Source organism: Sus scrofa, chromosome X (assembly GCF_054392235.1).
Source record: "Sus scrofa isolate SSC_HxYL_T2T_F1_AM1 chromosome X, Sscrofa_HxYL_maternal_Yorkshire_Landrace_v2.0, whole genome shotgun sequence".
Taxonomy (NCBI): Eukaryota; Metazoa; Chordata; class Mammalia; order Artiodactyla; family Suidae; genus Sus; species Sus scrofa.
In genome coordinates this window covers 1,059,405-1,087,077 of record NC_139401.1, presented here as the reverse complement: position 1 = coordinate 1,087,077, position 27,673 = coordinate 1,059,405, and the positions used below count along the sequence as shown (strand labels likewise).

At 58.7% G+C, this 27,673-nt stretch overlaps 1 protein-coding gene across 6 annotated transcripts; it reads right to left on the bottom strand.

Annotated features, from left to right (window-relative positions):
• Positions 1–146: 146 nt before the first annotated feature.
• LOC110258926 (PI-PLC X domain-containing protein 1-like) lies at positions 147–27,260 on the bottom strand. 6 transcript variants are annotated; one of them, XM_085007288.1, is made up of 9 exons: positions 26,955–27,179; positions 25,186–25,462; positions 23,070–23,170; positions 16,678–16,827; positions 13,150–13,286; positions 8,893–9,021; positions 7,962–8,117; positions 6,065–6,248; positions 482–2,906 (listed from the first exon to the last, which is right to left on the bottom strand). In XM_085007288.1, the coding sequence occupies exons 4-9, from the start codon at positions 16,805–16,807 to the stop codon at positions 2,668–2,670; spliced, it is 975 nt and encodes a 324-aa protein (XP_084863414.1). In that variant the 5' UTR covers positions 16,808–16,827; positions 23,070–23,170; positions 25,186–25,462; positions 26,955–27,179; the 3' UTR covers positions 482–2,667. The 6 variants fall into 6 exon arrangements, 5 of the variants coding, with proteins under 5 accessions (XP_084863414.1, XP_084863415.1, XP_084863413.1 ...); XR_014835142.1 differs by lacking the exons at positions 23,070–23,170; positions 25,186–25,462; positions 26,955–27,179 and adding exons at positions 147–396; positions 21,450–21,488 and having other exon boundaries at positions 2,589–2,906; XM_085007289.1 differs by lacking the exon at positions 25,186–25,462 and having other exon boundaries at positions 26,947–27,260.
• Between the last annotated feature and the right edge of the window lie 413 nt (positions 27,261–27,673).

Genomic DNA, 27,673 nt, shown 5'->3' with positions numbered 1-27,673 from the left:
CTCACTATGACCTGGGCAAGTGCTCCATCAGCATTGAATTGCTTCCTGTGTGGCACCACAAAAGCCGCCACGACTTTCTAGTTGTTTGCGTGGCCACAGAAAATCCACAAACGGGAGTTCCCATTGTGGCTCGGCGGGTTACAAACCTGACTGGTATCCATGAGGATGCGGGTTTGGTCCCTGGCCTTGTTGAGTGAGTTAAGATCCGGCATTGCCTTGAGCCCTGCAGCAGGTCACCCACGCGGCTTGGATCCTGCATTGCTGTGACTGTGGTGCAGGCCGGCAGCTGAGCCACAGACAAGAAGTTCCCCGATGATTAAGGGTTTGGCCTTGCTGCTGCAGCAGCTTAGTTGCTGCTGTTGTGGATTCAGGCCCTGGCTGGTGGACTTCCACTTGCTGCAGGCATGTCCAAAAATAAAAATAAACCCAATTTAAAAGAAAGCAAGCAAATATTTATTTTAAAAAATGCCACAAACACAACTGACTTTAAGGTCTTTTAATCATTCTCCAGAATTAAATGATCCACATTGACCCGTTCCGGACACAAGTGTGAGGTCCAGCGGGAGCCACTGGCCAGGGGCAGCCGTCAACACCCGCCCTTGCCTCTGTTGCTCCCCTGCACCAGCTCCACACGCCAGCCGCAAGTTCAAAGCCCGCCCAGCAAGGCTCAGGCCAGGGTAGCCCCTGGGGTGGCCTGTGAGTTTCTTTCTGGATTTCAGGTGCCTTCACTCAAAGCAGAAGCAGGTTTTCTTAAGGAAAAGGGCTGATGGGGTCCCAAAGAGTATGTCTTCCAATGTGGATTAAACGGTCATTTTCAAGACTATCCTAAGAACCTGATCCCTTTACAGGAAGAATGTTCCAGAACATGAGCCACACAAGGACACACACACACACACGCCCCGGCCTCCAGGTCTCTCTAAAGCCGGACATTCCATTAAAAGCCCAGTTGGGGTCTCTCCTTTGGCTGAGGCGCAGGCAAAAGAATATGCTTTCACAACCTCTGAGTTTGGGAAACTCCTGCTCATTGCGGGAAGAGAGCAGAGGCCTCGTGGACGATGGCCAGCCTCCCTCAGGACCGGAGTCAACACCAGGTCTCATTGTTCCACGGGGTTTTAACTTACGGAGGTGCCTGAGCCAACCCAGAGCAGCAGAAAGCTGCACAGCAGTATGTTCCCGTGCCCAGGAGCCAGGCCGCCGTGCAGGGCCACCGGGGAGCCTGTGTGGGGCGGGAGGACGATGCCCGAGGCCATGGACTGTGCACAGCAGGGGCAGGGTGGGCCACGCAGCACTGGACCCTCTGATTGGTTCTGGGGCTCTGGGCTGCCGAGACGGCCACTGGGCTTCTGGACCTGGCACTGGGTGTTGGGGGCGGGGGCGGTGAACCAGCCTGGTGTGTGAGCCCTGGACAGCAGGGTAGTGGGTGCCCATGGGCCAGAGGACCCCCAAGTTGGTGGATTTATCCTCAGGGTCAGCGAGCACCCTGGGGGCAGCCCCCCTGGGTCTACAAGGCCCCCAAACGAGAGCATCAAGAACACAGAAAATAAGAAAACACAAAGTGAACAGACAGTGAACAGAGTGAACGGAACGGCAGAACACGGGGCAAGTTGGGAAACAGAGAAACACCGCCTAGGGCTTTGGGAGAACAGGAAGAGCTACAGGTGTGGATCCAGCTGCAGCAAAGAGGCCAAATGCAGAGAAAAACACGTCACCTCAGGTTCGATACCTGAGGGTGCAGGGCAGCCGCACACCTGGGCTGGGGAGCTGGGGGAGGCGATGTGAGCACACACAAGAGACAGCCGTGAGGAGGACGAGGCTGCGAGGGCCGTGTGCCTGCACCTGCACAGGCACGGACGTCACATCGTTTCACCCGCGTCCGCACACCTGCACCACTGTGCTGAGACCTGTGTCCTTACACCTGAGTCATCCCGCTTACACCTGCACCATATCACGTACACGTCTGTCCTTACACCTGCCTCTTTCTGCCCGCACCCGTGTCCCTACACCTGTGTCCTCACATTTACGTCCTGTGTAAAGACAAGGTTACAGTGGGGGTCTGGGGATGGGGGGGGGGGGCACGTGTGCAACATCGCTTACACGTATCTCTGTAACAACCCCCCAAACAGACCCTTCATTCCTGCAACAGCCAGGGAATACCAGCCGACCCCTAGGAATCCTGGGAAAAGGGAGCAGGTGCTGGTTCCCTTTTAGAATGAGAAACAGGTGGTCCCCCATGAGTTAATAAAATAGTTCTCTTGATAGGATTCCAACACGCTCAGTCCTGTCCTATGGACATGACATTACAGACCCTGAGCGGGGGGGACACCCTCTGCTGCCCCCACTCCCGCGCCCACCCCACCCCCGGGAGGGAACAGCCCTGAGCCTGTCCCATCGGCAACCACAGCAGAGCTGGGCCGAGCCCACACAGACCCACGATCCAGGTAATTCTCCTTGAGGAAGGCGCAAACCACCACCTTTAATCTCCCCCTACATGTGGATACCTCCCTAGACCCACCGGGGACCTCCCGGGCTGGGTGCGCTGAGGGGCACCGCCTCAGAGGGGAGGCCAGGGGCCCCACCGCTCTGCTCACCCAGGTGGCTGGCGGCCATCCCACAGGATGGAGGAGCAGCCTTGGTGGTGCCTGGAGGCCGGGTTTGCCAGGAGCACCCTCAGCCCCGAAACAGCTTCTCGTTGAGTCTTATGACGTCGCTGACGAACGTGTCTGCCCCGATGAAGTCGCCCGCGATGATGTTGGTGCAGCGGACGCCCGACCCTGGGCACTGGGCCCGCACCCACGCGTCTAGGTAGGGCAGGCTGGGCAGCGTCATCCTCTCCAGGGACCCAGCCAGGTGCCCCAGGACGTACTCCAGGTTCTCTGTCAGGTTGATGCCGGCCACAAACAGCCCACCTGGAACAGAGAGGGGAGGGGGCTGGTGCCCGCAGTGCCGCCCACTGGGCCAGCCCTCCCTGGGCTGCCCTGGGTCAGCTTCAGACTCTCCGATCTCAGACCGAGATGAGAGCTGACACAGGGGCTCAAAGGGATGTCGACTCATTGAATTTCTCCTGTTGCAGATGATGATGGACAGAACTGTCCCCAAACACGTCCATGTCCCGATTCCCACGTGGGGGATGGACTAACATCCCCAATTCCACATCCTGATTCCTGGAACCTGTGAGTAAGTGACCTTATGTGACAAAAAAGGGACTGTGCAGCTGGGATGACTTTAAGGATCTCGAGATGGTGGATGATGCTGGATTATCTGGGGGGCCCTACATGTCATCACAGGGTCCTGGTAAGACGCAGGCAGAGGGAGCCTGGAGACAGAACAGGGAGAAGGGGATGGCAGGATGGCAACTGGGGAGAAAACACGATGGGAGGCAGAGGCACTGAACGCAGTGCCCCTGGAAGCTGGAAGGGCAGGAGGCAGATTCCTCAGAGCCTCAGAAGGACCAGCCCCGCCCCCCAGGACCAGCCCCGCCCCCAGGACCAGCCCCGCCCCAGGACCAGCCCCGCCCCTCAGGACCAGCCCCGCCCCCCAGGACCAGCCCCGCCCCTCAGGACGAGCTCCGCCCCCCAGGACCAGCCGGCCCACAGGACCAGATCCCGCCATACTCCGCCCGGCTGTTCTCTCCAAAAGCCCACCCATGACTTCCCAGAACCAGGACAACACATCTGCCTGCGCTTGTAGGCCAAGAGGTCTGTAGTTGTGTCACAGCAGCAAAAGGAGACCCCCCCCCCACAGAGTGTATCAGCAGCTGATTTTCAAGGGGGTCCCCAGAATCTTCGAAATGCAGACTCAGGCCCAGCCCAGACCTGCCAAATCAAGAGTCTGGGAGGGTGGCCCGGGCCCAGTGGAGGGTAGGCGCCCCACGTGGTGTAAATGCACAGCCTTCCTTGGGGTGGGGGGAGTGTGAACTCTCCGGTCCTGTTTTTGGGGGTTTGTTTGCTTTTTGCTTTTTAGAGCTGCACCTGCGGCATATGGAAGTTCCCAGGCTAGGGGTCGAGTTAGAGCTGCAGCTGCCAACCGATGCCACAGCCACAGCAATGCTGGACCCTTAACCCACAGAGCAAGGCCAGGGATCAAACCCGCATCCTCATGGATACTAGTCAGGTTCGAAACTGCTGAGCCACCGTGGGAACTCCCTGGTCCTGTTTTTTGAAACTAGAGGTGAAATCCGTGTAACGTAAAATCAACCATTTTACAGCAGGGCCACGTAGCACATGCACGGCGCTGGGCAACCACCATCGCTTCTGGCTCCTGATCTTTGCTTTTAATCTTTTTATGGCCACACCTGCAGCATGTGGCAGTTCCCAGGCTAGACACTGAATCGGAGCTGCAGCTGCAGGTCTATACCCATCACTGCCACAGCAATGCGGGATCTGAGCCACATCTGTGACCCCCACCGCAGCTCCCAGCAACGCTAGATCCTTAACCTGCTGAGCAAAGCCAGAGATGGAATCTGCTCCGTCATGACACTATGCGGGTTCTTAATCCACTGAGCCACCATGGGAACTCCTGGTTCCCGATCATTCTCATCCCCTAAGGAAACCCATGAGCTGTCACCCCCAGCCCCTCCTCCAGCCCCTGGCACCACAAACCCACTTCCCGTCCCTGTGGATCTGCCCCTTCTGGACATTTCCTCTCGGTGGAATCACACACGGTGTGTCCTTCGGGGTCTGACTCCTTGAACCCTGTTTTCAAGGCCCATCTGCATCTCCTCATTCCCTTTCACGAACCATCTTCCACTGTGTGGATGGGGCACATGTGATAGTCCGTCTCTCCAGCCACAGGCATTCGGGTCGTTCCCACCCTGAACATTCCCCAAACCTCACCCCAGAGCCGGGACGGAGCTGATTCCAGGTCCAGCCAGGCTGGGGGCCAGGGCCTCCCTCCCCCAGACCCTGCCACCTGGCAGCCTCATCAACACTGCCCCGAACTGCGTCACCACAGCCAGGTTTCCTTCTACGAACATGGACAAGGAAACAGAAACCCTAAAGGTCCATACAGTGTCCAGGGTGAAACAGCTGCCTTGGGGGAAAGGGGGCCCGATGCCCAGGAGCAGGCGCCAAACTCCCACAGATGTGTCTGCAGTGACCGATGCTTTTGTAAAAACCATCATCTATCGCGTTGGCTCAGAGAAAACCGCCAGTGACGCCCTCCCTGGGGTACCGAGTGTGACACAGGATAGAGCTTGATCAGCGGCTGTTGGCCAAGGACAGGAATCTGACGGCAGACCCTGGAGTCAAGGGTCCACGTTGACTGCAAACATTAAACCCCTAAGCCGTGGACCCGTCAGCAGGAGAAGTTCCCCTTCACCAAACCGATGGCTACACCAAGCAAAAACCCCAGAGATCCTCAAAGCTGATCGTCTTCAAGAAACCAACAAACCCCTGGGACAAAGCAGGAGACAAAGCTGGGAGGCAACATGGCAGCTGGGCACACGCCGAGCCCACGACCCCGGCTGATCCCCCGCAGCGGGAGGCCGGCACACAGCGCACGGCCCGGCGGACGCCCCGGAACTGAGCAAGTGAAATTTGACAGAGACACAAGGTGAGAGACACAGAGACAGACACAGAGAGATGGGGCGGAGGTGGAGCTGCCGGGCTCGGGGGCCACTGTCCCCCTCCTGACCCACCACTGGGCAGGGCCACGGGCCAGCTCCAGGTCAGCCGTGCAGATGGACGGGCTCACGCGTGTAAACCCTTAGCAGTGCCCAGTCGGTGGAAACCCTGACGTCTCCTGTCCCTGAGGCCCGTGTGCAGGGAAATAAGACAGCGTGACCGCGAAACCACGGTGCGCGGGGACACGCTTGGTCCTGCTGGCCTCACCCGCAGAGAGAGCCAGGGCCATGGGTCTGCCTGCAAGGCTCCCCATACACACCTGGGTCAAGGCCACATTTGTACATATACAGGCGCACGGGCATGGCCACGCACGGGTGTGTACATGCAGGCACAGATGTTCGTGTACGTACGTGCACACACGGGCAGACGCTGCTCTGCATTTCCTTCACTGGACCCCCAAAGCAAACCCCGGCCGGCAGCACACGTGTGACGGCAGCACGCACCTGGGCGCCCGCAGCTCTTCATGCGTTCCAGGTAGCAGACGAGGTCCTGGGGTTTCACCTTGTTCCCCCACCAGTAGGGGATCCCCGGCCACAGCTCCGCATGCCGGCTCACGGACGCCTCGTCCTCGTAGGACAGGATCACCTGCTGGCCCCGCGACCACAGCTGGCGCAGCGTCGGCATCTCCTGCAGCGGGGGATGGGGGGGTGCCCTGAGATGGGGTGGGCGGTTACTGGGGGGTCTGTGAGAGGAGACAGGGTGGTGGGTTATTGGGGTGTCTGCACGGGGAAAGGGTGGTGGGTTATTGGGGTGTCTGCATGGAGAGAGGGTAGTGAGTTATTTGGGTGTCTGCATGGAGAGAGGGTAGTGAGTTATTGGGGTATCTTGAGGGGAGACAGTGGGTGGGTTACTGGGGTGTCTGTGAGAGGAGACGGTGGTGGGTTATTGAGCTCTCTGCATGGAGGGGGGTGGTGGGTTATTAGGGCGTCTGTGAGGCTAGACAGTGGTCAGTTATTGGGGTGCCTGAGAGGAGACAGTGGTGGATTATTGGGGTGTCTGCATGGACAGGGCGGTGAGTTATCGGGGTGTCTGTGTGGAGAAAGGGTGGTGGGTTGTTGGGGTAGTCTGTGAGGCTAGACAGAAGTGGGTTATTGGGGTGTTTGTGTGGACAGGGTGGTGGGTTATTGGGGTGCCTTGCGGGGGTGGGGACTCCGTCCCAAAAGCATCCCGGCACCCTGATTCCCACAAGCTCACAGACACTCATCTTCAAAGCACCTGAGCTCACACTGACCCTTGATTAGTTACAAGTATGTAACAGATTCTGTGATGATTTTACACATCACAGGACAGTCACCTTGCCCTGTGACACACTTCCCAGCCTTCCTCCCCAGCACTGGGACGTCCTCGGTGGGGCTCAGAGTGGTTGGCATGTCCCCAGGACAGCGTCTCGGGCATGTCCTCTCGGGCCCTGAGTGCCCGGCCGTCCCAGGCTCACGGCCGTGCATGCTGTGGTCTCTGTTTTAACCCCAAATACTCAGCCCTGGATGCACCTGCTGCTGTCACAGAGTGGACTGGAGAAATGCCAAACATAAGGATGTGACATGAATTGATGTAAACACAACCAAAACGGATGTGGGCTTAAACTTTCGGGCTCCTGGGGGACGGAGGGAGGGTGCACATCAGCCACTAGCACCAAATGGAGAGAACTATGGACATAACCAAACCACAGCTTGTATTACAGGCTCAACTGTGTCCTCAAGATTCCCAGGCTGAAGCCCTGACCCCAGGACCTCCAGATGGGGCTGTGTTGGGAGACGGGTCTTTCAAGAGGAGAGGGCGGTGAATGAGGTCACAGGGGTGGGTCCTGATCCCCCAGAACAGGGGCCCTTAGAAGAAGAGGAGGTTAGGACACAGACACAGAGGGGCGGCCCTGTGAGAACACGGCCACTGACACGCCCAGGAGAGACGACTCAGGAGGGACCGGCCCTGCTCGCCCCTGAGGCTCAGACTCCAGCCTCCAGGACCGGGAGGGAATAAACTGAGCCTCCTGGATTGTGTACAGCAGCCAGGTACCCAGCACATACGCACGCAGGGTGTGAAAATGCTGGGAATTCTTCTAAACGGGTGCCAAGGGCAACCCAAGGTCATGGGAAGCAGCTGCTTCATGTGATGCCACGCGGGACGGGTGCAGGCACCAGGCGGTAGGTGCCGTGCCTCTGAGGGCAGTGGCTCCCTCCTCCCTGGGCATCGAGGGGACCCCGCCAGCGGCCTCACCTGGCCCCAGCATCCTCTCAGCACCAAGCCCGCAGATGGAGTCTGTGATGAGAAGCCAGCCCGCCCTCCCCGCCGTCCCGCTGCCGCTGCCGCGGAGAGTGTGGGGATGGCGTGACCCCTGCTCACCCCTCGGGGGCACAGCATGTCCCCAAAGATGTTCTTGATGCAGGCGACCAGGTACTCGTGCAGGTCCTCGGTCATCCCCTCGAAGTCCCTGCAGGCCAGGACCACCACCTCCCGGGGGTGGTTTTCCAGCCACCCGGAGATCTCCGTGAGCGTGTCCTGGGGGGAGGGGGGGCTGCGTCAGCGTGTCCTGGGGGGAGGGGCGCTACGTCGTCGCCGTCGTCGTCTTGAGAGCCGCTGGGCGGGAAGCGCACCCCTCCCCATCCGCCCGGTCCTAAACAAACGCAGAGCCAGAGCACAGCAGCAGCCCTCCAGGGCCGCAGCCTCGTCGCAGTGCCAGCCTGGCCTGCGTTGCCCTTGCTGTGGGGGAGACGTGGGCATGTGTGTGTGTGCTCGCATGCGTTTGTGCCTGTAGGTGCACACGTGCGCACATACATCAGTGCCTGTGTGTGCACAAATATGCATGCGTGTGCATACCCGCTCCAGAGGGCACGGCTTGTGCAGTTGCCTGAGGTCTGGAAGCTCCAGGGAGCTTGTGAGGCCAGCTGGTGACCTGCAGAACGAGGTCCCCAGGAAGGCGCCTCCAGACCTAAAGGATCCTGGGGGCCTGGGGACACAGGGGACCAAAACCAGTGCAAAGTAGGAGGTGATGTATCCAGCAGCCGAGACATTGGACTGGATACCCCTCAACTGGACACAGGAAGACGGATCAGGGACCCACTTATGCAGAACTCCAGGAGCCACCGCAGTGGCCAGGGGTACAGGGGTGAGTTCAGAGACGCACGCCGGTCAGGAATTCTAACTGATGACGGCCAGGGTCAGCCTCTCCTGCCTGCAGAGGACGGGGGTCTGTCCCATCGGAGCTCAGGCCTCCACCCCCTGCCTGGAGCGGACGTGTGTCCGCAGCTGCTGGCCCCCGGCTCCCCCGCCCTACCTCCACCAGCGCGGTGGTGTACAGCATGTGGACGAAGTGCAGGTTCCTCTGGGCGCCCTCCAACATGTGCGCGATCCGCAGGTCCAGGTACCGCACCCCCGCGTCCAGCTGCTCCGTGACGTCCAGCACCTGCGCACAAGGTTGGTCACCCCCGCTGGGGAAGGAGGGCAGCTCCCACCTGGCTCATCGCCCCCCTCAGGGGCAGGGAATGCCAGGGGGACGGCGCCCAGCTGAGGGCCGTGTTGTCCAGTGTCCGATCAGTAGCCGTGGTGCCTGCAGGGCTTGAGTCCTGCATCTGGAACCAGCTCTGCAGGGACTGTGGCCACGTGGGGCCAAAGACCTGCCTGGTGAGGTCCGTCTGGCAGTGGGTGCCCCTCAGCCCTGATGCTGGGTCCCTGGAGGTCCCTGCAGGGTCCAGCCTTGCCTTTTTCCAGGCAGTCCCTGGGTGGAACCCCCTCTGGGTGCAGCGGCCCCAGGCCAGGCTCCAGGACACCCCAGGGTGCACAGGGACAGGCACCTGCAGAGGGGACGGTTCTGCCCAACCACAGTGGTAGGAAAGACAAGACAGAATCCAGAGGGCAGATAGAGGGACAAAAAGACCCTCTGGGACGCACAAGGAACAGAGAGAGAAAAACGATATAAATTAGGAGAGGAAAACGGTGCCAGGCACTGTGCACAGACCAATGAAGGGAAAGAAAAATATAAGGAAACGGTGGCCTCTCTATCCAAAATCAAAGAAAACTCATGGTACTGTTAACCTAAAAAATAAAAGAAACAGTACCGCGTCCCCTCTACACAAAATGATGAAAAGGACAGGAATTACAGTGGAAATAATTCTCACGCTCTCTGTGGCCCTGCAGGGAGCTCAGGTTCCTCCTGCTGGACCCCTACTGGCAGGTAAGGACTGAGGCTTGGGGGCTATGAAGGGGCCCCCAGGCGCGTGGCCGGCCCTACACTCCAGCCCCAGCCTCCATGCAGAGCTGCCCAGAGGGGCCCTGGGACCGAGGGTCTGCCCTGTGTGAGCTGGAGATGGGCACGTGCCACCTGTCTCCACACAGACTGAATCCTGAGCTGCTGCAGCTGCCCACCCCCAACACCCCTGACAGGAGCTCAGGGTGGAGACCAGGAGTGCGGACTCTGTGCTCTGGGAAAACTGGAAGGACCGGTCCCCAGAGGGTTGGAGATTTTCAGGAAAAGCTTTTGGCATCTCCTCGTATCTAGAAAAGCACGAACATCCTTCGTGGTGACGTCTGCTCCTCGTGACCCGCAGTGACCTTCACGAGACCAGCAGTGACCCGCTGCACAATGTATGTTTGGTGGCAGGGACCCCCCACCCCTTCACTAAGACCACAGACACTGCCCTCCCCCTGCCTCTCAGGAGCAGTTTCTCAGAGCTCCTGGGATGCTGCCTCCTGGGCTCTAGTCCTGATTTTGCCCCCAGTCAAACTGAAATCTCAACTTTTTTTTTTTTGTCTTTTGTCTTTTGTCTTTTAGGGCTGCACCTGCAGCTTGTGGAAGCTCCCAGGCTAGAGGTCGAATAGGAGCTGTAGCTACCGGCCTACGCCACAGCCACAGCCACGTGGGATCTGAGCTGTGTCTGCGACCTACACCACAGCTCACGGCAACACCGGATTCTTAACCCACCGAGTGAGGCCAGGGATCAAACCTGCAACCTCATGAATCCTAGTCGGATTTGTTTCCGCTGCGCCACGACAGGAACTCCTGAACTCTCAACTTTTAGGTTGTGCATATTTTCATTGACACCTAGGTCAGTGTCCCTGCCGTGGGGACCCGGGGTCACCCAGGCTGCAGGGCACAGGCCTTCAATCCTGTGGCCTTTCCTTTGGTTGAGGCTCTGGGTGGAGGGACCACTGTATCCGCTAACATCTCCTTTGGGAATTTACAGTGTTTTTCAGACGATGAAACAGGCGCTCATCTTTTACTATTTGGAAAACAATATTAAAAGCAGCAGAGAGAGTTCCTGTCGCGGCTCAGTGGAAACGAATCCAACTAGGAACCACGAGGTTGTGGGTTCGATCCTTGGCCTCACTCCGTGGGTTAAGGATCTGGCGTTGCCGTGGGCTGTGGTGCAGGTCGCAGATGTGGCTCGGACCCCAGGTTGCTGTGGTTGTGGTGAAGGCCAGCAGCTGCAGTTCCGATTCGACCCCTAGCCTGGGAACCTCCATATGCCGCAGGAATGCCCCTGAAAAGCAAAATAATAAATACATTAATTTAAAAAAACAAAAGCAGCAGAGCCTTTTGGTAGCAGAGCCTGAAGAGGATGAAGAAATGTACCTGCGGCCTGTGGCCCAGCGCTGACCGGCGCTGAGACCTGGGGACAGGACATCACAGGCAATTGCTGGGAGGCAGGAGGGTGCATTGCCACCCACTTTCCCCAGGTGCCCCGACACAAAATTAAATGATGCCCCCGCCCCGGGTCATCCTGTGGACGTCCTGCATTTGCCCCGTTTTGATGATACAGCATGTTCAGGAGAGAAACCACTTCCAGTGTCAGAGGAACTTTCTGATTCCCAGACTCGTGCTCTGGGGCTGGAGCCTCCGCACAAGCTTTCTGCTTATGTCCTCTGCTGGATCCGCTGCAGGCTCCCAGCCTTCCCCGCAGTGCCACTGGCCCCCAACACCCCCTCCAGACCTCCTTGTCGCCAGCATGATGGGACCCCAGCTCGACGGGGGACTCCTGGGCTCCAGGGGACCTGCTCCCCACTCCCAGCGGGCTCCCACGCACCCTTGAGAGGCTGCAAGCACCTGACACATTTGGGAATGTGGTCTCCCAACATTCCAGCCCTCGCTCTCCACCCCTGCGGATCCAGAGGGATTCCAGATGCGTGTGTGACAGACACTCCCAGCCGGAAGCAATTACAAAGGACCGAGTTTCAGGAGTGATCCTGTTACCCTCCAGAGGGACACCACATGGGGGGAGGGGGGCTGGGGGTGGGCAGCGCCCCAGGCGGCTGTGTTCCTGCCTCCGCGCCCAGGTGGGCTCCCCACCCCCCACCCCGCGCCCTGCTGGCCAACACGTGCGCAGGGCAGCAGGGTCCCTTGGGCAGCCCTGCCCCTGATCGACCCCAGGAGGGGAAGTCCCCTTCCTCTCAACCCCCAAGAACCGCCCCATCCCAGCTTCTCTCCAGACCCTAAAAGCCCCACCCAGGTGGGCAGAGGCTGTGGGTGAAGGATGAGGGGCAAAGTAGGAAGGAGAAACTTCATTCTCCCACTGAAAATAGGGCACGGCCAGCGTTCCCCCCCTCCCCGAGAAAATGCACACGTGCTGGTGATTTCTTAACTTTTTCAAATGTCCGTGAACCTTTAAAAACAGGCCTGTGGCCAGTCCCACAGCTCTGAACGTGTCTCTTCCAGGCCAGGGTGCATCTCTGTGTGAACCTGAGGTGTGCCACCTGTCTCTACGGGGACTGAATCCTGAGCCGCTGCCACTGCCGCCCCCCACCCCTGACAGGAGCTCAGGGTGGGGACCAGGAGTGAGGACTCTGTGCTCTAGGAAAACCAGAAGAACCGGTCTTCAGGTGGTTAGACATTTTCAGGAGAAGATTTTTGGAGCCCAAGCATCTCTTTGGATCTAGGAAAGCCCTAAAATCATTCACGATGACGTCTGCTCCTCATGACCAGCAGTGACCCTCACGAGACCAGCAGGGACCTTCTGCACAATGTGAGCTTGGTGGCAGGGACTCCCCCTTCACCAAGATCAGACACTCTGCCCTCCCCCTGCCTCTTCGGAGCGGTTCAACGGAGTTCCTGGGATGCTGCCTCCCGGGCTGCAGTCCAGACTTTCCCCCAGGAAAACCGAACTCTCGACTCTCAGGTCGTGCACGTTTTAAAAGTCAACATCTGACCCGTGATGCAGAGGCAAAGGCCCCGCTCCTGGCTCCTGGGAGGAGAGGCCTGGCTCCAAACACAAACCCACCTCCTGAGGACGAGGGGCATCGCTGATCTGGGAACCGGGCGGCAGGGTGGTCCCTGCTCAGCTGCACAAAGCGCGAGACCCTTGTCTCTGCAGCCTCTCCGAGGCCACCCATGAAGCCACCTGTGATGCGTCCCCTCTGGCTCCACACTGGTTCCAGGGTGAAAGCACACTCCTTCTCTCCTACCTGCCCAGGAGGCTTTGCGGGTGCAGGGGGTTCGTTTTCCATCCTATGTCCCCACCAGGGACAAGGATGTCAGTCCCTGTGGGTGACGCTGGCAGGAACTCGCGTCCAAGCTGGCCAGATGCCCACAGAGCCTCACCTGGGTGATGGACCACCGGAGCACCACGGGGAGGGTGACGCAGGGCAGGATCTTGGCCAGAAGCTGCAGCAGCCGCGACTCGTTGTGGGAAATGGGCGATTTCTTGTTCAAGCAGTAGGTCATCGTGTCATGGCTCCCTGGGCGACACCCGAGGGACATCTCATTACTCCTTCCTCCTGCTCTGGGCCCCGCGCCACACACAGGAAACACACGCGCAGCCCTGGGGGCACTCCGTGGCCCCCGAACTCTCATCCACCAGGACGTGGGAATGGGACCATGTCTAGAAATGGGGTCTTTGCAGGTGTGAGGAAGGGAAGGGTCTGAGAGGAGGTCCTCCGGGATGAGGGGGCCCCTCCCTCCAAGGACAGGGTCCTCCTAAGAGACAGAGAGGAGACCCAGACACAGAGCAGAAGCCACGGGAAGATGGAGGCAAAGACGGGAACAGGAAACACACTCCCAGGAACACACGTTGGTTGCAGAACAATGAGAATACACAGGTAAGCAAAAAATAAAATATGTCCTCCTATTGACATACACATATTTCTATGTATATTTTTATATATCGCATATATGTTATACATCTGGGTCCATTTATATGTGGAGACCATTCATTTATATATATATGTGTGTGTGTGTACATATATATATATATTTTAAACAAACAACAGAATCAAACTATGCCATTTGAATCTGCTTCTTCACTTGACAGGATCCAGGAGCCGTCACATCAGGTCCTTCACTTCCGCACATCTGCAAAGACCCTGCTTCCAAATAAGGTCCTGTTCACAGGGTCAGAGGGGCGTGAATGTGGCAGCACACACAGCGCGTGCTCACTCCCATGGTCAGGTTTGTGGTGTCCCCCCCGCCCCCAAGCCCCCCAGCCCAGCCTTAGGAGCATCGGGACTGTGCCTGAGACCCCGGGGCTCTGTCCTCTGCGAATGATCAGACCGCTGCAGTGACTGGATTCAGGTCACGGCCGGTGGGACACTGGGCCCGCGGATGGGGAAACAAACAGATCGGGTTCTGCCCCCAAACGCTGCTGGCCGACAGCAGACACCCCCTAACGCGGGCGCTCCAACACGCCTTTGGATACAGCGGCACTATTCACAGCAGCAAAGCAGACGGAAACCACCCAAATGTCCAGGAACTCATGGGTGGAAACACAGCATGGGGTCCATGCACAAGGTGGACTGTGACTCAGCCATGAAAACGAGTGAGGCTCGGACACAGGCTGCCAGGTGGCAGCCTGGCACCCACGATGCTCCGGGAACAAAGCCAGACCCAGAAGGACATATTTTGTGTAACCATTTAGAAAAATGCCCAGGAGTTCCCATTGTGGCACAGCGGAAACAAATCTGACTAGGAACCATGAGGTCGTGGGTTCGATCCCTGGCCTCGCCCAGTGAGTTAAAGATCCGGCATTGCCATGAGCTGTGGTGTAGGTCGCAGATGTGGCTCAGATCTGGCATTGCTGTGGCTGTGGCGTAGGCCGGCAGCTGAGCTCTAATTCGACCCCTAGCCTCGGAACCTCCATATGCCGCAGGGGCGCCCCTAAAAAGACAAAAGACAAAAAAAAAAAAAAAAAAAAGAAAAGAAAAGAAAAGAAAAATGTCCAGAAGAGGCAAGCTGACCGAGACAGAAGCAGTTAGGATTTGTCAGGGCTTGAGGAGCGTGAATGGGAGATTACATAACAGGACCAGGGGTTACAGGGCGTTCTGGACCTACGCAGGAGGGGTGGTGGCACAGAGCTGTGAACATGCTCAAAGCCCCCAAACTCTTCAGTTTGCGTGGGTGAGGAGTTCCCAGTGTGGCTCAGTAGGTTAAGAACCCGACTAGTATCCATAAGGAGGGGGGTTCAATTCCTGGCCTCGCTCAGTGGGTTAAGGATCCGGCAGTGCTGTCAGCTGTGGTGTAGGTCACAGAGGCAGCTTGGATCTGGTGTTGCCATGGCTGTGGTGTAGGCTGGCAGTTGCGGCTCTGATTTGACACCTAGCCCGGGAATTTCCATATACCGTGGGTGTGGCCATACAAAGAAAATAAATAAATAAGTAAATAAATAAATATTATAAACGGGTGAACTGCATCGTATGCAAGCTGCGTCTCAATAAAACTGTAAAAAAAAAAAAAACCTATCCAGGAGTGTGTAACTTACTCCTCCATCAAATTATGCCTCTCCAAGGACGGAGGGCAGAGACAGGGCCTGCAGGCCTGAGCCTGGCCCCCTGGGGTGCGGGCCAGGGGCTGGGAGACAGGGCCCCCCAGGAGGGAGGGGCCAGAGCCCTGTTCAGAGTCCCCAAGGCTCCCCTGCCTCAGCCTTCTCTCCCTGCTGTGCAGCTTTCATCCCGGCTGCGCTTAGCCTGGCTGTGCCTGCAGCTGGGGTCCCGCGGCCCCACATCCCCAAAGAGTCTGGTGGTCTTGCCGGGGCCTCAGCCAGGAGACCCACAAAGGGCTGCTCCTGGGGACGGAGGCCTGAGCACTGGAAGCATCCTTCCTGTGGCGTCCCCACTGGGAAGCACATGGCAGGGGCCGAGGGCACGGGGCTGTGGCTGGATGACCCTGTGCTGGGTGGGCAGGCGGTTCCCTGTCGGCCCCACACCCTGAAGGGACGGGTGGGCAGTGGGGCCCTCTCGTCCCACAGAGGGGGAACAGGCAGCACAGAGCCCAGCGGTGGTCAAGAAAACAAAGCAAACAGAAAACTTCCAACAGTGAGAGACAGTGTCAGGCCGGGTATCCAAGTGAATCAGTGTTTTGCATCTGTCTGACAGCCCTGCAAACGAAAGACAGGCCAAGGCAGCCGGCGGGCAGCGCCAGGGTCGCAGAGGTGCAAGGGGCCTGCGTCCGCGTAGCTGGAGGAGTGCGGGTGGACGATGGGGAGCGCGTGCACCCGCACCCAGGCCACAGAGCCGTAACCATCTCTCCAACGACCCGAGCACAGATGCGCACCCTGGAACTGCCCACCTGCCTGTCCCCACGGGGCAGCCCCCGGCGAGACGCCTGTCCAGGGCTGAGCTTTGCAGCACTTTCTGCTCCAAAAAGGGCTTGAGTCAAAGGCTCCTCAGCTCGATGAGAAAGTCTTGGACCACCTTACTGCATCTCAGGGGGGGTCTGACCCAACTCTGGACTCTCCAGGTCCAAGTGCAGAAGACACTACACCAGCTCTGATGGAAAACGTGGGTGTGCAGATGAGGGGCTGAAAGGGGCCAGGACAGCCTGGCTGAGGGGCTGTCACGTCTCCTGAAGCCGCGTTCTTGGAGGTGCACCATGTGCCTCCCGGGCCAAGGGGGAATGAGGTAGACAGAGGAAGGAAGACGCTTGTGTGCCTGCCTGTGGGTGCATGCATGTGAATGCATGTGCATGCCTCTGGGTGCATGTGTGCTGCCTGTGAGTGTGGGTGTGTGCCTGTGCGCATCTGTGTGTGCATGCCTGTGTGTGCACATCTGTGTGTGCACGCCTACGGCACCTGAGGCTTCCCCGCACCCTGGACCCAGCTGACCGCAGGTGCCCCCACCAGGCACGCAGGGCACTCACCTGGGATGGACAGGTGGTGGAGGGGCACGTCCCAGAGCCGCGGGCACAGCGCCGACATCCAGTCCGCGTTCACATCCCTGGGGCAGGGCCCACGCGGGAAGCTGCCAGATGTGCTCGCCTGTCCGCCCATCAGAGGCAGCTCCGGGTGACCTGGGAGGAAACGAGGTCGTGTCCACGTAAAAGGAACCAGCGGAGCTCCCTTCCAACGGGAGGACGGGAGAGGGTGGGCACGAGGGTGCAGAAGACGTCAGGAGAGAGACAGACTGAGACAGAAAGGGAGACAGACAGACACACAGACCCCGAAGGAGGGGGAGGGGAAGAGAGGTTGGAGGCGGACACAGAGAACGCTCTAGAACAGAGCGCAGGCATTCCTCCCGCCAAGGACATTTACGTTTAAAGAGGAGATGCCCATTAGCGTCTCACTCCCTGGTCATCTGTGGTTTCCCGGCTGCCTTCCTGTGACTTCGTCCCCACAAAAGACCTGGGTTTTAGTGTCCCCTCCTCCTGCCACAGCCTGGGGCTGAGTGTCCCCTCCTCCTGCCACAGCCCGGGGCTGAGTGTCCCCTCCTCCTGTCACAGCCCGGGGCTGAGTGTCCCCTCCTCCTGTCACAGCCCGGGGCTGAGTGTCCCCTCCTCCTGTCACAGCCCGGGGCTCAGTGTCCCCTCCTCCTGTCACAGCCCACGGCCTTTCCACAACAGTGAAGGTGGCCTGAAGGACCAGAAACCCCCTCCCCCTCTGCGTCTGGAAAGGTCTTCCCACAAAGACCCTTCCCCACAAAGACCCGGCTGAGCCTCAGGACCCCCTTCCTGACCAGGCCACACAGGCCCAGGCCCTCTGGGCTCCTCAGCCAGGGGGTGACCCGCTCCTTCCCAGGACTGGTCCGAACAAGGCTGGTTACCCACCTGTCCCCCTCCTCCCTGCCCACCTGCAGCCCCTGCCCTCCACCTGGGCAGAAGCCCCTCTCGGGGCACCTCCTGCGTCGGGGCCTCTGATCCACGTACCTTCAGCCACCTTCACGCCAGCCCCGCGCCTGGGCCCCTGCGCCTGCGTTTGCTCCTCTCCACGGAGAAACCCCCTTTGCTCCAAGTCTCCAGATGCCTGCAGACCTTGTCAGCAGTTACCTCTGGTGTCACAGTCCCCCCTCTATGACAACAGCTCTCCTCTATTGTCATACTACCCCTAGAGCGACAGTCTCCCCTTTACAGCAAGCGTCCTCCTCTATTGTCATATTACCCCTATTGTTCTCTCCTGCCCCCAGAGTGACAGCCCCCCCAACAGAATAAGAGTCCTTCTCTACTGGCCTATCCCCCCTACACTAATAGGTCCACTTTAGTGTCACAGTCCTCACTCTACAGCAATAGTTCCTTCTCCACTGTCATAGTTCCTCCTCTACAGTGACCGTGCTCCTCAGCTGTTATAGTCCCCACTCTACAGTAATATCCCCCCTCTATAATAATAGTCCTCCTCTACCATTACAGTTCCCACTCTACAGCGATATTCCCCCCTCTACAGTAACAGTCCTCCTCTACTGCTATCGTCCCCATTCTGTAGTAATATCCCTCCTCTCTAGTAGTAATCCTCCTCTATTCTAACCATCCGCTTTGTGCAGTATTAGTCCCCCCTCTACAGCAATAGTCCTGAAACCGAGTAGGGCCCCATGGGGCTCCTGGGCACAGAAGGCTTTCAGTGTCCCCCCTCCCCTGTCCTGCCTTCTTGTTTGTAGGAAACAGGCTTCATTCAACCTCCAGGACCTTCCCTGAGTTCTGAAGGGCAGCTTCAAATAGCTGCTGATCCAGGAAGGGAGGAGATGCAGACACGAGGTGCGCCCGTTCCTCATTCCAGAGAGAAAGTCCCACTTTGAGAAATGCTGAAGCTCATCAGGAGCCACCCCGAGTCCAGACTGAACAGACTGAAGGAACAGGCCCTGCACACACCCTGATCCTTATCAGCAATCCTGCCCCTGAATCTGCTATAAAACTCCTCCCCCCCCCCCCCGGGGTTGGGGACACACAGCTTCGAGGGCACGAGCCTGCTGTGGCTGCCTCTGCCTGGCAAAGCAACCAAGCTCTTCTCTTCTACCTCACCCCAAACTCTGTCTCTGAGGTTCAATTCCGTGTCAGTGCCCAGAGGCCGGGTTTCGGCATTTGATATCTCTATGTTTACATCCCCCCTTCACAGTAACAGTCCCCTCTACAGTAACGGTCTTCCTGTATTGTCAGATTCCCCCTGGACAGGAGAGCGTCTCTTCCACCATAATAATATCTATGTCACTGTCCCTCTTCTACAGGAATGGTCCTCCTCTATCGACACTGTCCTCCCTCTACAGTAACAGTTCTTCCTATAGAGTAATAGTTCTCTTCCATTGCCATAGTCCCCCCTCTGCAGTAACAGTCTCCCCTCTACTGTAATAGAGCCATTCTATTGTCACAGTCCTCACTCTGCAGTCAGAGTCCCTCCTCTACAGTAAAAGACTCTTCTCCTTTTCAAAGTTTCTCCTCTACAGTAACAGTGCTATGTCATGTCATAGTCCCCCCTCTGCAGTAACAGTCTCTCCTCTACTGTAATAGACCCACTCTATTGTCACAGACCTCTCTCCACAGTAACAGTCTCTCCTCTACAGTAAAAGTCTCCTCTCTATTGTCAGTTTCTCCCCTACAGTAACAGAGCTACTTTATAATCAGTCCCCCCTCTGCAGTGATAGTCCTCCTGGATTGCCATAGACCCTTTTCTAGTGTGACAGTCCCCCTCTATTGTCATAGTCTGCTTCTCTAGAGTAAAACTCCCCTATTCCCCTATGTACTAACACTTCACAGTTCCTCTGCACTAACAGCCCTCCTGCACTGTAATCGCCCCTCTATAGTAACAGTCCCCCCTCTTCAGTAATAGTCCTCCTCTACTGCAATAGTTCTCCTTCTTTTGTAATAGGCCTCTCTCTATAGCAATAGACCCCCCTTTATTTTAATAGTCTTGCTATACTGTAATAGTCCCCTCACAATGGTAAGAGTCTCCCCCATTATAAGAGTCCACTCTCTAATGACATAACGCTGCCTTTGCTATACTAGTCCATCTCCACGGAATAGGCCCCCTCTACTGTCATAGTCCCTCCACTACTGTAACAGCCCCCACATTATCACAGTGCCCCACTGTACCATTCCTCCCTTTACAGTAATAGTCCCCCTGCTACAGTAAGAGTCCCTCCCCCTTCACATCCCCTTATATTAGTCCCCGTTCCTTCTTGCAGTAATTCCTTTGCAATGTTTCCCACTCAGCTATAGTAGATGCTCAATAAATATCTGTCAAATAAATGTATGAAATAGATAAACGAGTAAACAGAAAAAAAGAAAGAAAAAATTTTCCTGGATTTGAATTTATTTCATCAGCCTCAAGGGACTGCAAGGGTGACATACATCAAAACACTTGCTGTAGGGCCCAGGCGTGGGTGTATGAGGCAGCTGTGGATGCATGTCCCCCATGATGCATGGTGTGTGCCTGTGTCACCATAGTGGGGGCACCTGTGGGTATGTGTCTGTCTTCCTATCACAAAGGAGACCTCTGCCCAAACACAAGATACGTAACACCAAGAGTGTCCTGTCCCCATGACCTAGGTCACCTGCCCATTGGGTGTCCTGTCCCCATGTCCCCAGGCCTCTGGTTCATGAGAACATGGGTCGCTTTGTAACAAGCCCTTCATCCCCCCATCGGCCCCTGCACACCTGAGAAGGTCATGAGATTGTCCATGACGGGAGGAAAATGGTCCCATGCCCGTGGACACCAGTCCTGCATTTGCCAAGCACTCCCCTCCTCCCAGGTGCACAGGTGTGGACCCGTCCTCGCCCTTGCAGCAGACCTCAGCTCTCTGCTTTCCAGGTACAGATTCAGGTGTGTTCAGCACACCCAGAACCACCGGGGTGACCCCACTCCTCAGTCTCGAGTTCTCCGCAGCACCTCTGGGAGTCAGCGGGGTGAGCCAGGGCTCCCCGCCCCCGCCCCCAGCACTTCCTCAGCTGGATCCACTCCACCCTCTGGCTTCTCAGTCAGCGCCACCCCGCAGTGGCCACGAGGAGAGGCTTTCACAAAACGCAGCAGGATGAGCTGACCCTGCTCTGACCTGAGCCGCGGGGACGCCACAGGGAGGCGCCTTCCGCCCCACGCACATCCGCAGGTGGTGACTGGCACATAGTGACACTCAGGAAATAGTTGTCAGGGGAAGGGACGGATGGACGTGCACACAGACGGCAAACCCACCTGATGCTCCCGAAGTCCTTTACACCTGGACCCCCGAATGCTCACCCCTCAACACTCCCCGGACCCCTCCCCTGCAACGCTCGCTGTTCTCCCACCACCACCAGGCTCCCCAAACGCTTAGCAAGCTCCCGAATGCTCGGTGAGCTCCCAAAATGCTCGTCCACACCGACTCCCCCACCCCCGACGCCGCAGGGCTGGTAAAGGAAACTTCAGCCATCGAGTTCTTGCCGACTAGGTCAGCAGCACAGGAGACGGCGGGCTCAGCGGCTCTGACCCAGGGAGCTCCCCACCCTCCGCGCCGGGGCCACCAGAGCCCAAGAGGGGGACGCTGCCCCCCGGGGCCCCGGCCCTCCAGCCCCTCCAGCGGCCCCTGCAGCCCCAGGGTCCCGGGAAGGAAGGCGGAGCCGGGGCTGAAGGATGGGCGCGTGGACCACCCTCGACACCCGTCCGGCCTCGGGAGCCGACCTGCCCGACTCCCCGGCGGACTGTCAGGGGTCTCAGAATTCAGACCGACGGTGGCACTCACCGCGACCGCCGAGTCCCGCGGGCTTCTGGCCGCAGCTCCACCGGCTCCCCGCCTCGGCTGGGAGCCCAGGGCACTTCCTCCAACGCTTAGGCGCTGATTGGATGCAAACGCCCACTCCTGGAAGGTGTGGGCGGAGCCACCTCCCAGGGCCGACCCGCCCCCACCCCAGCACGCAGCCCTCCCCCCACCCCTGAAGGGACCCCACCGCAGCAACCTCGCCACCTCTGGAAGGGACCCCACTGTGGGGACTGCGCTGCCCAGCTGGGGGTCCTCGAATCCTCGGGCAGACAGTCTGCAGGGACCAGACCCCCGCAGGGGACTCCGTGAGGACGTCCTGACCGGGCCCATGGCATCCAGTGGTCGGATGGTGGGATGTGAGGACATTCTGAGGGTGACCACCTCGAGGTCCAGGGGTCAGAGGACAGGGACGGAAGGATGTCCCGAGTGTGACCACTGAGTCCAGGAGTCAGAGGATAGGGTTATGAGGGTGTCCTGACTGTGACCTTGGGGCCAGTGGCCAGAGGATGGGGAGATGAAGATGTCCTGGGTGTGCCCACAGGGTCCAGTGGTCAGAGGATAGGGACATGAGTGTGTCCTGAGTGTGACCCCAGGGCCCTGTGGTCAGTGGACTGGATGTGACCAATCTGAGTCACGTGTGCCTGGCTGAGCTCTGGCCGCTATCCATTATAGCAGTCGCTGGACCCCAGGGCTGGAGCGAACTAGACTCTCACCCCAGAGCCCAGTTGCATCATCCTGGAGGCACCCATGCCTTTGATCTCGGAGCCCACGAATCGGCAAACGGCCAGTTCCTCCACTGAAGTGTCCTTCCTTCTGCCCTAAGTGGCTGGCCCTTGTCTCAGCTCCAATGATGGTGTGGCCTCAGTGGGTGGAAGTGGATCCCCAGGGCACGTCCACACCTGCAGACCCCCTGCCCCTGACGCTGACCCCAAGGTGACTACAGCCCAGGAGGGGGGTCCCTTCCCCTCTCCTCATTCCTGTCTGCTCCTCTTCCTGAGTCCTCCGCTCAGCGAAGAGTCTTGCCCACCCGCACCCCCCACACCGGCGGGAAGTCAAGGAACAGAGTGGACAAATGTTGGGATGGCTCAGAGGCCGACAGGGGTGAATTCTCCAGGGGGCCTCTCTCCCCTCCGTTCAGAACCCTCATCCCTCTGTCATTGCTGCTGGCGGACTTGGGGCTTCTGGTCTCTCATGGGGACGTCAAAGCACCTGGCTGGCTCCTCTCTCCCTGCCTCATCCAAACGCAGGCCCCAGAGGCTCCCTCCCTCCTTCCCTCCCCCCCCCCCCACCCTCACATTTCCTGCCCCGCCCCCTCAGCTCTCCCACCCCTTCCCTGCCTGCAGCTTCTCACCAGTCCCTTGTTCTCTGCTCTGGCCCCTTCCACAGCCCAGGATCCCAGGTGGAGCTGGTAAAAATGGGCCTGCCCACCCCCCTCCACTGCCTGCATAATAGACCCTCCCTCCGGTCTGGGCGGGGCTTCCTGACCGCCCGCCTTCAGGCGTCCTCCTCCCCGAGAGGTCTTCTCCTGCCCTTCACCCTCCTGCCTCCAGGGGGCGAAATCACCGCCCAAAGTTGTCCAGATCTCCAGAACCTATGACTTACTTCTTCAGGCTCCGTGGCAGAGGGGAATCAGGTTGCAGAACAGCTGAGCGTGAGGCAGAGAGCGTCCCCTCTTCACCCAGGCCGGCGGTGCAAACACCGGGCTGAAATGTGGACGAGGGACCGGAAGGAGCATCAGTGATTCTGTGGGAAGGACTCCTCAGCCATTGCTGGCTTTGCATACGGAGGAAGGGCCTCCAGCCAAGGATGCAAGGCTCCAGAAGCTGGAAAGGCAGGACAGTATCCTCCCCCAGGAGCCCCCAGAAGGAACCAGCCTGCCCACACGTGCACCAGCCCAGGGAGGCCACGTGGCACTAGTGACCAACCAGACCTTTGTGGAAGCAGTTACAGCGCCTGCAGGGAACTAACAAATGCAAGGTCTCTTTCCTGCAGCTGTTCCTCCTTTCCGACCCCGCCCTCCACCTCCTTCCTCCAGTCGGAGCTGAGAGGCTGCCTCCTCCATGCAGCCCTCCCACAGCCATTCACACCTGCCATCCGGGATGAAAGCTACTCCCACAGGGAGCAGGGAACAGGTCCCATGTATGTTGTAGCCCAGACACTCAGCGCAATGCCTCCTTCAGAGAATCAGCAGATGCGTCTCCCGGACAAAGACCCTGACATCACCCAAGGAGACAGGCACTGCGACTTCCCAAGCCTGGGCGGTGGGCAACTTTTCTATAAAACCCTGGTGTGGGTTTTATGGAATTCTCGTTGTGGTTCAGTGGAAACGAACTTGACATAGTCTCCATGAGGTTGCAGGTTCCATCCCTGGCCTTGCTCAGTGGGTTAAGGATCCGACATTGCTATGGCTGTGGTGTAGGCTGGCCCCCTAGCCTGGGAGCCTCCATATGCCACAGATGTGGCCTTAGAAAGCAAAAAACAGAGCCAACCCAAAACCTTGGTGTGGGTTTTTTATTGTTAAAAATTGTTTTGTGTTAAAGAGAACAATTTGGGGGCATTTAGCCCATTCCCAGTGTTGTGCCAGCACCACCTCTATCTGGTTCCAGCACATCCTTATCCCCCTGGAGGAGACCCTGTCCCGTTAATCACTCTCAGTGTCCTCGCCCCTCCGCCTGAAAACACCAGATTGCTTCTGTCTCCATGGATTTATCTGCTCTGGATGGCTCATATTAAACGGAATCAAGAAAATGTGGGTTTTCACTTGGCTGTACAGCAAAAATTGAGAGGACATTGTAAATCAACTATAATAAAAAGTTTCTTTAAAAAAAGCGTGACTTTTGTGACTGGCTTCTCTCGCTGAGCATTGTGTCCTCAGGGTTCACCCACTTTGTAAGCAAGTGTTGGAACTTCATTGCTTTTCATGGCTGAGTAATATTCCATCAAGGAATGAGAGTAACTGCTATGGGTTCAAATCGATGTGACAACCTGTACATCCCATTCTGATGACGGAGCAACCTCAGGGAGGACAATGCAGCTTCAGGACATTCCAGTGTACTTTTGGGGATATAGACAAAAACTCATGATATCCTCCTCCCAGTAGAGCATCACATGGTGGAGAGGGGACCCAGGTAAAGGTGAGGGGTGCCCATGAGGCAGAGGGCCTGGAGTGGAGAGTCAGGGGAACCTGCATCACCCCTCACCCCCCACCTGGGCCCTCATCTCACTGTGAATGTCCACCCATCTGGGCCCTGACCTCATTCTGGATGTCCCCCCATCTGGGCCCTTACCTCACTCTGGACATCCCCCCATCTGGGCCCTGACCTATGTGGATGTCCCCCCATTTGGGCCCTGACCTCACTCAGGACATCCCCCCGACCTGGGCCCTAACCTAAGTGGGCATCCCCCCATCTGGGCCCTGACGCCACGGTGGACGTCCCCCACTCCCACCCACAGCTCCCGCAGCCCCATGGTATCCATCCTGGCAGCTCCCAGCCCTGCCCCCAGTTTTGTTCCCCCCTCCTTCTCTAGTCTCTTAACAGCCTGCCCTCGGGTTCCTGTGCTTTGTCACAGTGACAACTTGGCACTGCAGGAATTCCCGCTTCTGCACAGAGACCCCCGTCTGCTTGCCCAGGTGGTACCTGGGTGGCAACATGGGGGTTATGGAGTGTAAACGAGGGCGTGAACAACCCTCACCAGGACGGTCCAGAGGCAGACCCACCGTTCAGCCTGCACGTTGATGTGTGCCCAGCAGCGCAGGACAGAAGCCACCAGGGGCAGGGCCAGCTCTATCATCAAGCTGTGACCAGCCCCGTGGGGCGGGGGCCCTGCACAGGCTGACTGACTGACTTCGGCCCTGGACGCCGGGGGGCGGGGGGGTGTCCTGATTCCTTTCACCCCGAGGCTGGGACCTGCCAGGTGAAGCAGACAGCCCTCCAGTCAGTCCATGGGAGTTGCGGGAACACGGGTGCGGCTGCAGAGTAAGGCGGGAGCACCTCCTGTTACTCGAAAATGGCAGAAACATGATTTTTACCGTAACACCCGGAACCATGGAAGGAATTTTCTGAGGTGAGCTTGTAACACTGCCCATCCATGTGGACACCCCTGCCCTGCTTACCCTCCCTCAGTGGGCGGAGTCGAGCCCTGCCCCCCAGAAGTGGCCTCCAAGGTCTCCTGGGGGGCCTCCCTGCACCCTGGGGATGTGACCTGCCTGAGACCCTGGACCTGATGCTGCAGCTCAGGCTGGCCTGTAGAGGTCATGCAGAGGTCATGCAGAGGTCACATGGAGGTCACGCCGAGGTCTGAGAAGTCTAGCCCCAAAGAAGCAGCACATGGACCTGGACACAGGTATGTCCCCTGTGCACAGCTGGGTCCCTACCAGCACGTGTGAGGTCACCTTCTCAGGGCCATGGCCCCTGTCCTGCTCGAGGAGCAAGGCCTGCCCACCACCTGGCCCACGTCCCTTTGCTGTGACACCTGCGGAACTCACATCTGTGCCTCCTGCAGCCCTTTCTCCCTCCTGTGAGGCTGTCAGCATAACTGACGCACCCTGGGCCCCTCTAGCTCCTCCTGTCTGTGCACGGACCCCACCCAGGACTGTGCTGTGTGGTCACTCACTTCTCTGTCCTCAAGGCCCTTCTAGTTCATAGACTTTTTAGGAGTTCCCATCGTGGCGCAGTGGTTAACAAATCTGACTAGGAACCATGAGGTTGTGGGTTTGATCCCTGGCCTTGCTCAGCGGGTTAAGGATCTGTGGTGTAGGTCGCAGACATGGCTCGGATCCCACGTTGCTGTGGCTGTGGTGTAGGCTGGCGGCTATGGCTCCGACACAACCTCTAGCCTGGGAACCTCCATATGCCGCAGGAGCGGCCCTAGAAAAGGCAAAAAAGACCAAAAAAAAAAAAAAAAAAAAAGACCATTTAAGAGTTATTAGGACCAGGGGGCCTCTATGCTGTTAGTTCCCAAACAGTGAACACGGATGAGCCCAGTTCCCTATTCATGAACTGTGACACAGCACCTCCTGTTTGCAAGTGCCGCCCTGCTGTGTTAACTACAAACTGTCCCCATGACCCCTCGGCCATGCAGGTCAAAGCAGCAAATGCTTCCAATCGTTTGGGAAGCATTCTTGCCTGACCCCCAAGGAAGCACGTGACTCCCCAAGGAGTAGGCTATCAGCAGACCAGGGGCTGAGGGAACCATGTCTTCACCAGGCCACCAGACGTGCCCGTGTCCCCACCCACGTCCAGCCGCAGGGAACCAGCCAGATGGACACCCCCTTCCAGAGGCCCCGCCTTGGGGGGCGGGGGACCAGCCTGAGGGAGGACGGACGTGCAGTAGTGTGGGACTCTCACTGACCCTCCCTCTGCGTGTCCCCCTGTCCTAGGCCCAACCCCCTGTCTGTCGGCATCCATCCCTGTCCCTTTCCGGCCCCCTGTGGTCTCGAACCCAAGGAATCCTTCCTCTCTAGGCTCCCAGCGCTCACTTTCCAACCTCAAGACCGTCGCTGTCCAAGTCACCGTCGGGTGTCTCTCTGCCCGGTGAAGACGAAGCTGTTTTCAGCAGTGTAGACGGGGCTACACTTCCGCTCCTAGCCCACGTCTGGCTCGACATGGGGTGTTTCCTGCGGCCAAGGAGCCTGGGGCCGAGGCGGAAGCGGGCTCGGGAGCTGGGATCTGAGAGCTGGGGGGCAGGCGTTGGGGAAGGGAGCTGGCATCTGGGCGCTGCGGGCAGGCCGGGCGCTGGGAGGGGGGACTGAGAGCGAGGGCGGGCTCGGGCTCTGGGGCGGAGCCGGGGGGTGGAGCCAGGGCGGGTCCCGCTCTGAGGGCGGGCGCCGGAGGCGGGCGCTGGGCGCCGCTGGCCGGCTTGGGCTCCGGGGTCGGTGGAGGACTCGAGTGTTGGGGGCGGGCTTGGGGGCCGGCCCGGGCGCTGGGGGCGGGGGCTGAGGGCGGGGGCGGGTTCGGGACCTGGGGAGGGGCTGAGGGCGGAGCCAGGGCGGGTCGGGCTCTGAGGGCGGTGGCTGAGGGCGGGCCTAGGACCCGGGGCCCAGGGGCTCTGGGGGCGGGGGCGGGCTCTGGGGCGGAGCCGGGCTCGGGCTTTGCGGAAGGGCTCCGGGGCCCGGCCCGTGCGCTGGGGCGGGGGCTGGGGGTTGGAGCGGGTGCGGACGCACGCTGGGAGCGGAGGCTGGGGCCGGCGCCGGGGGCGATGACCGA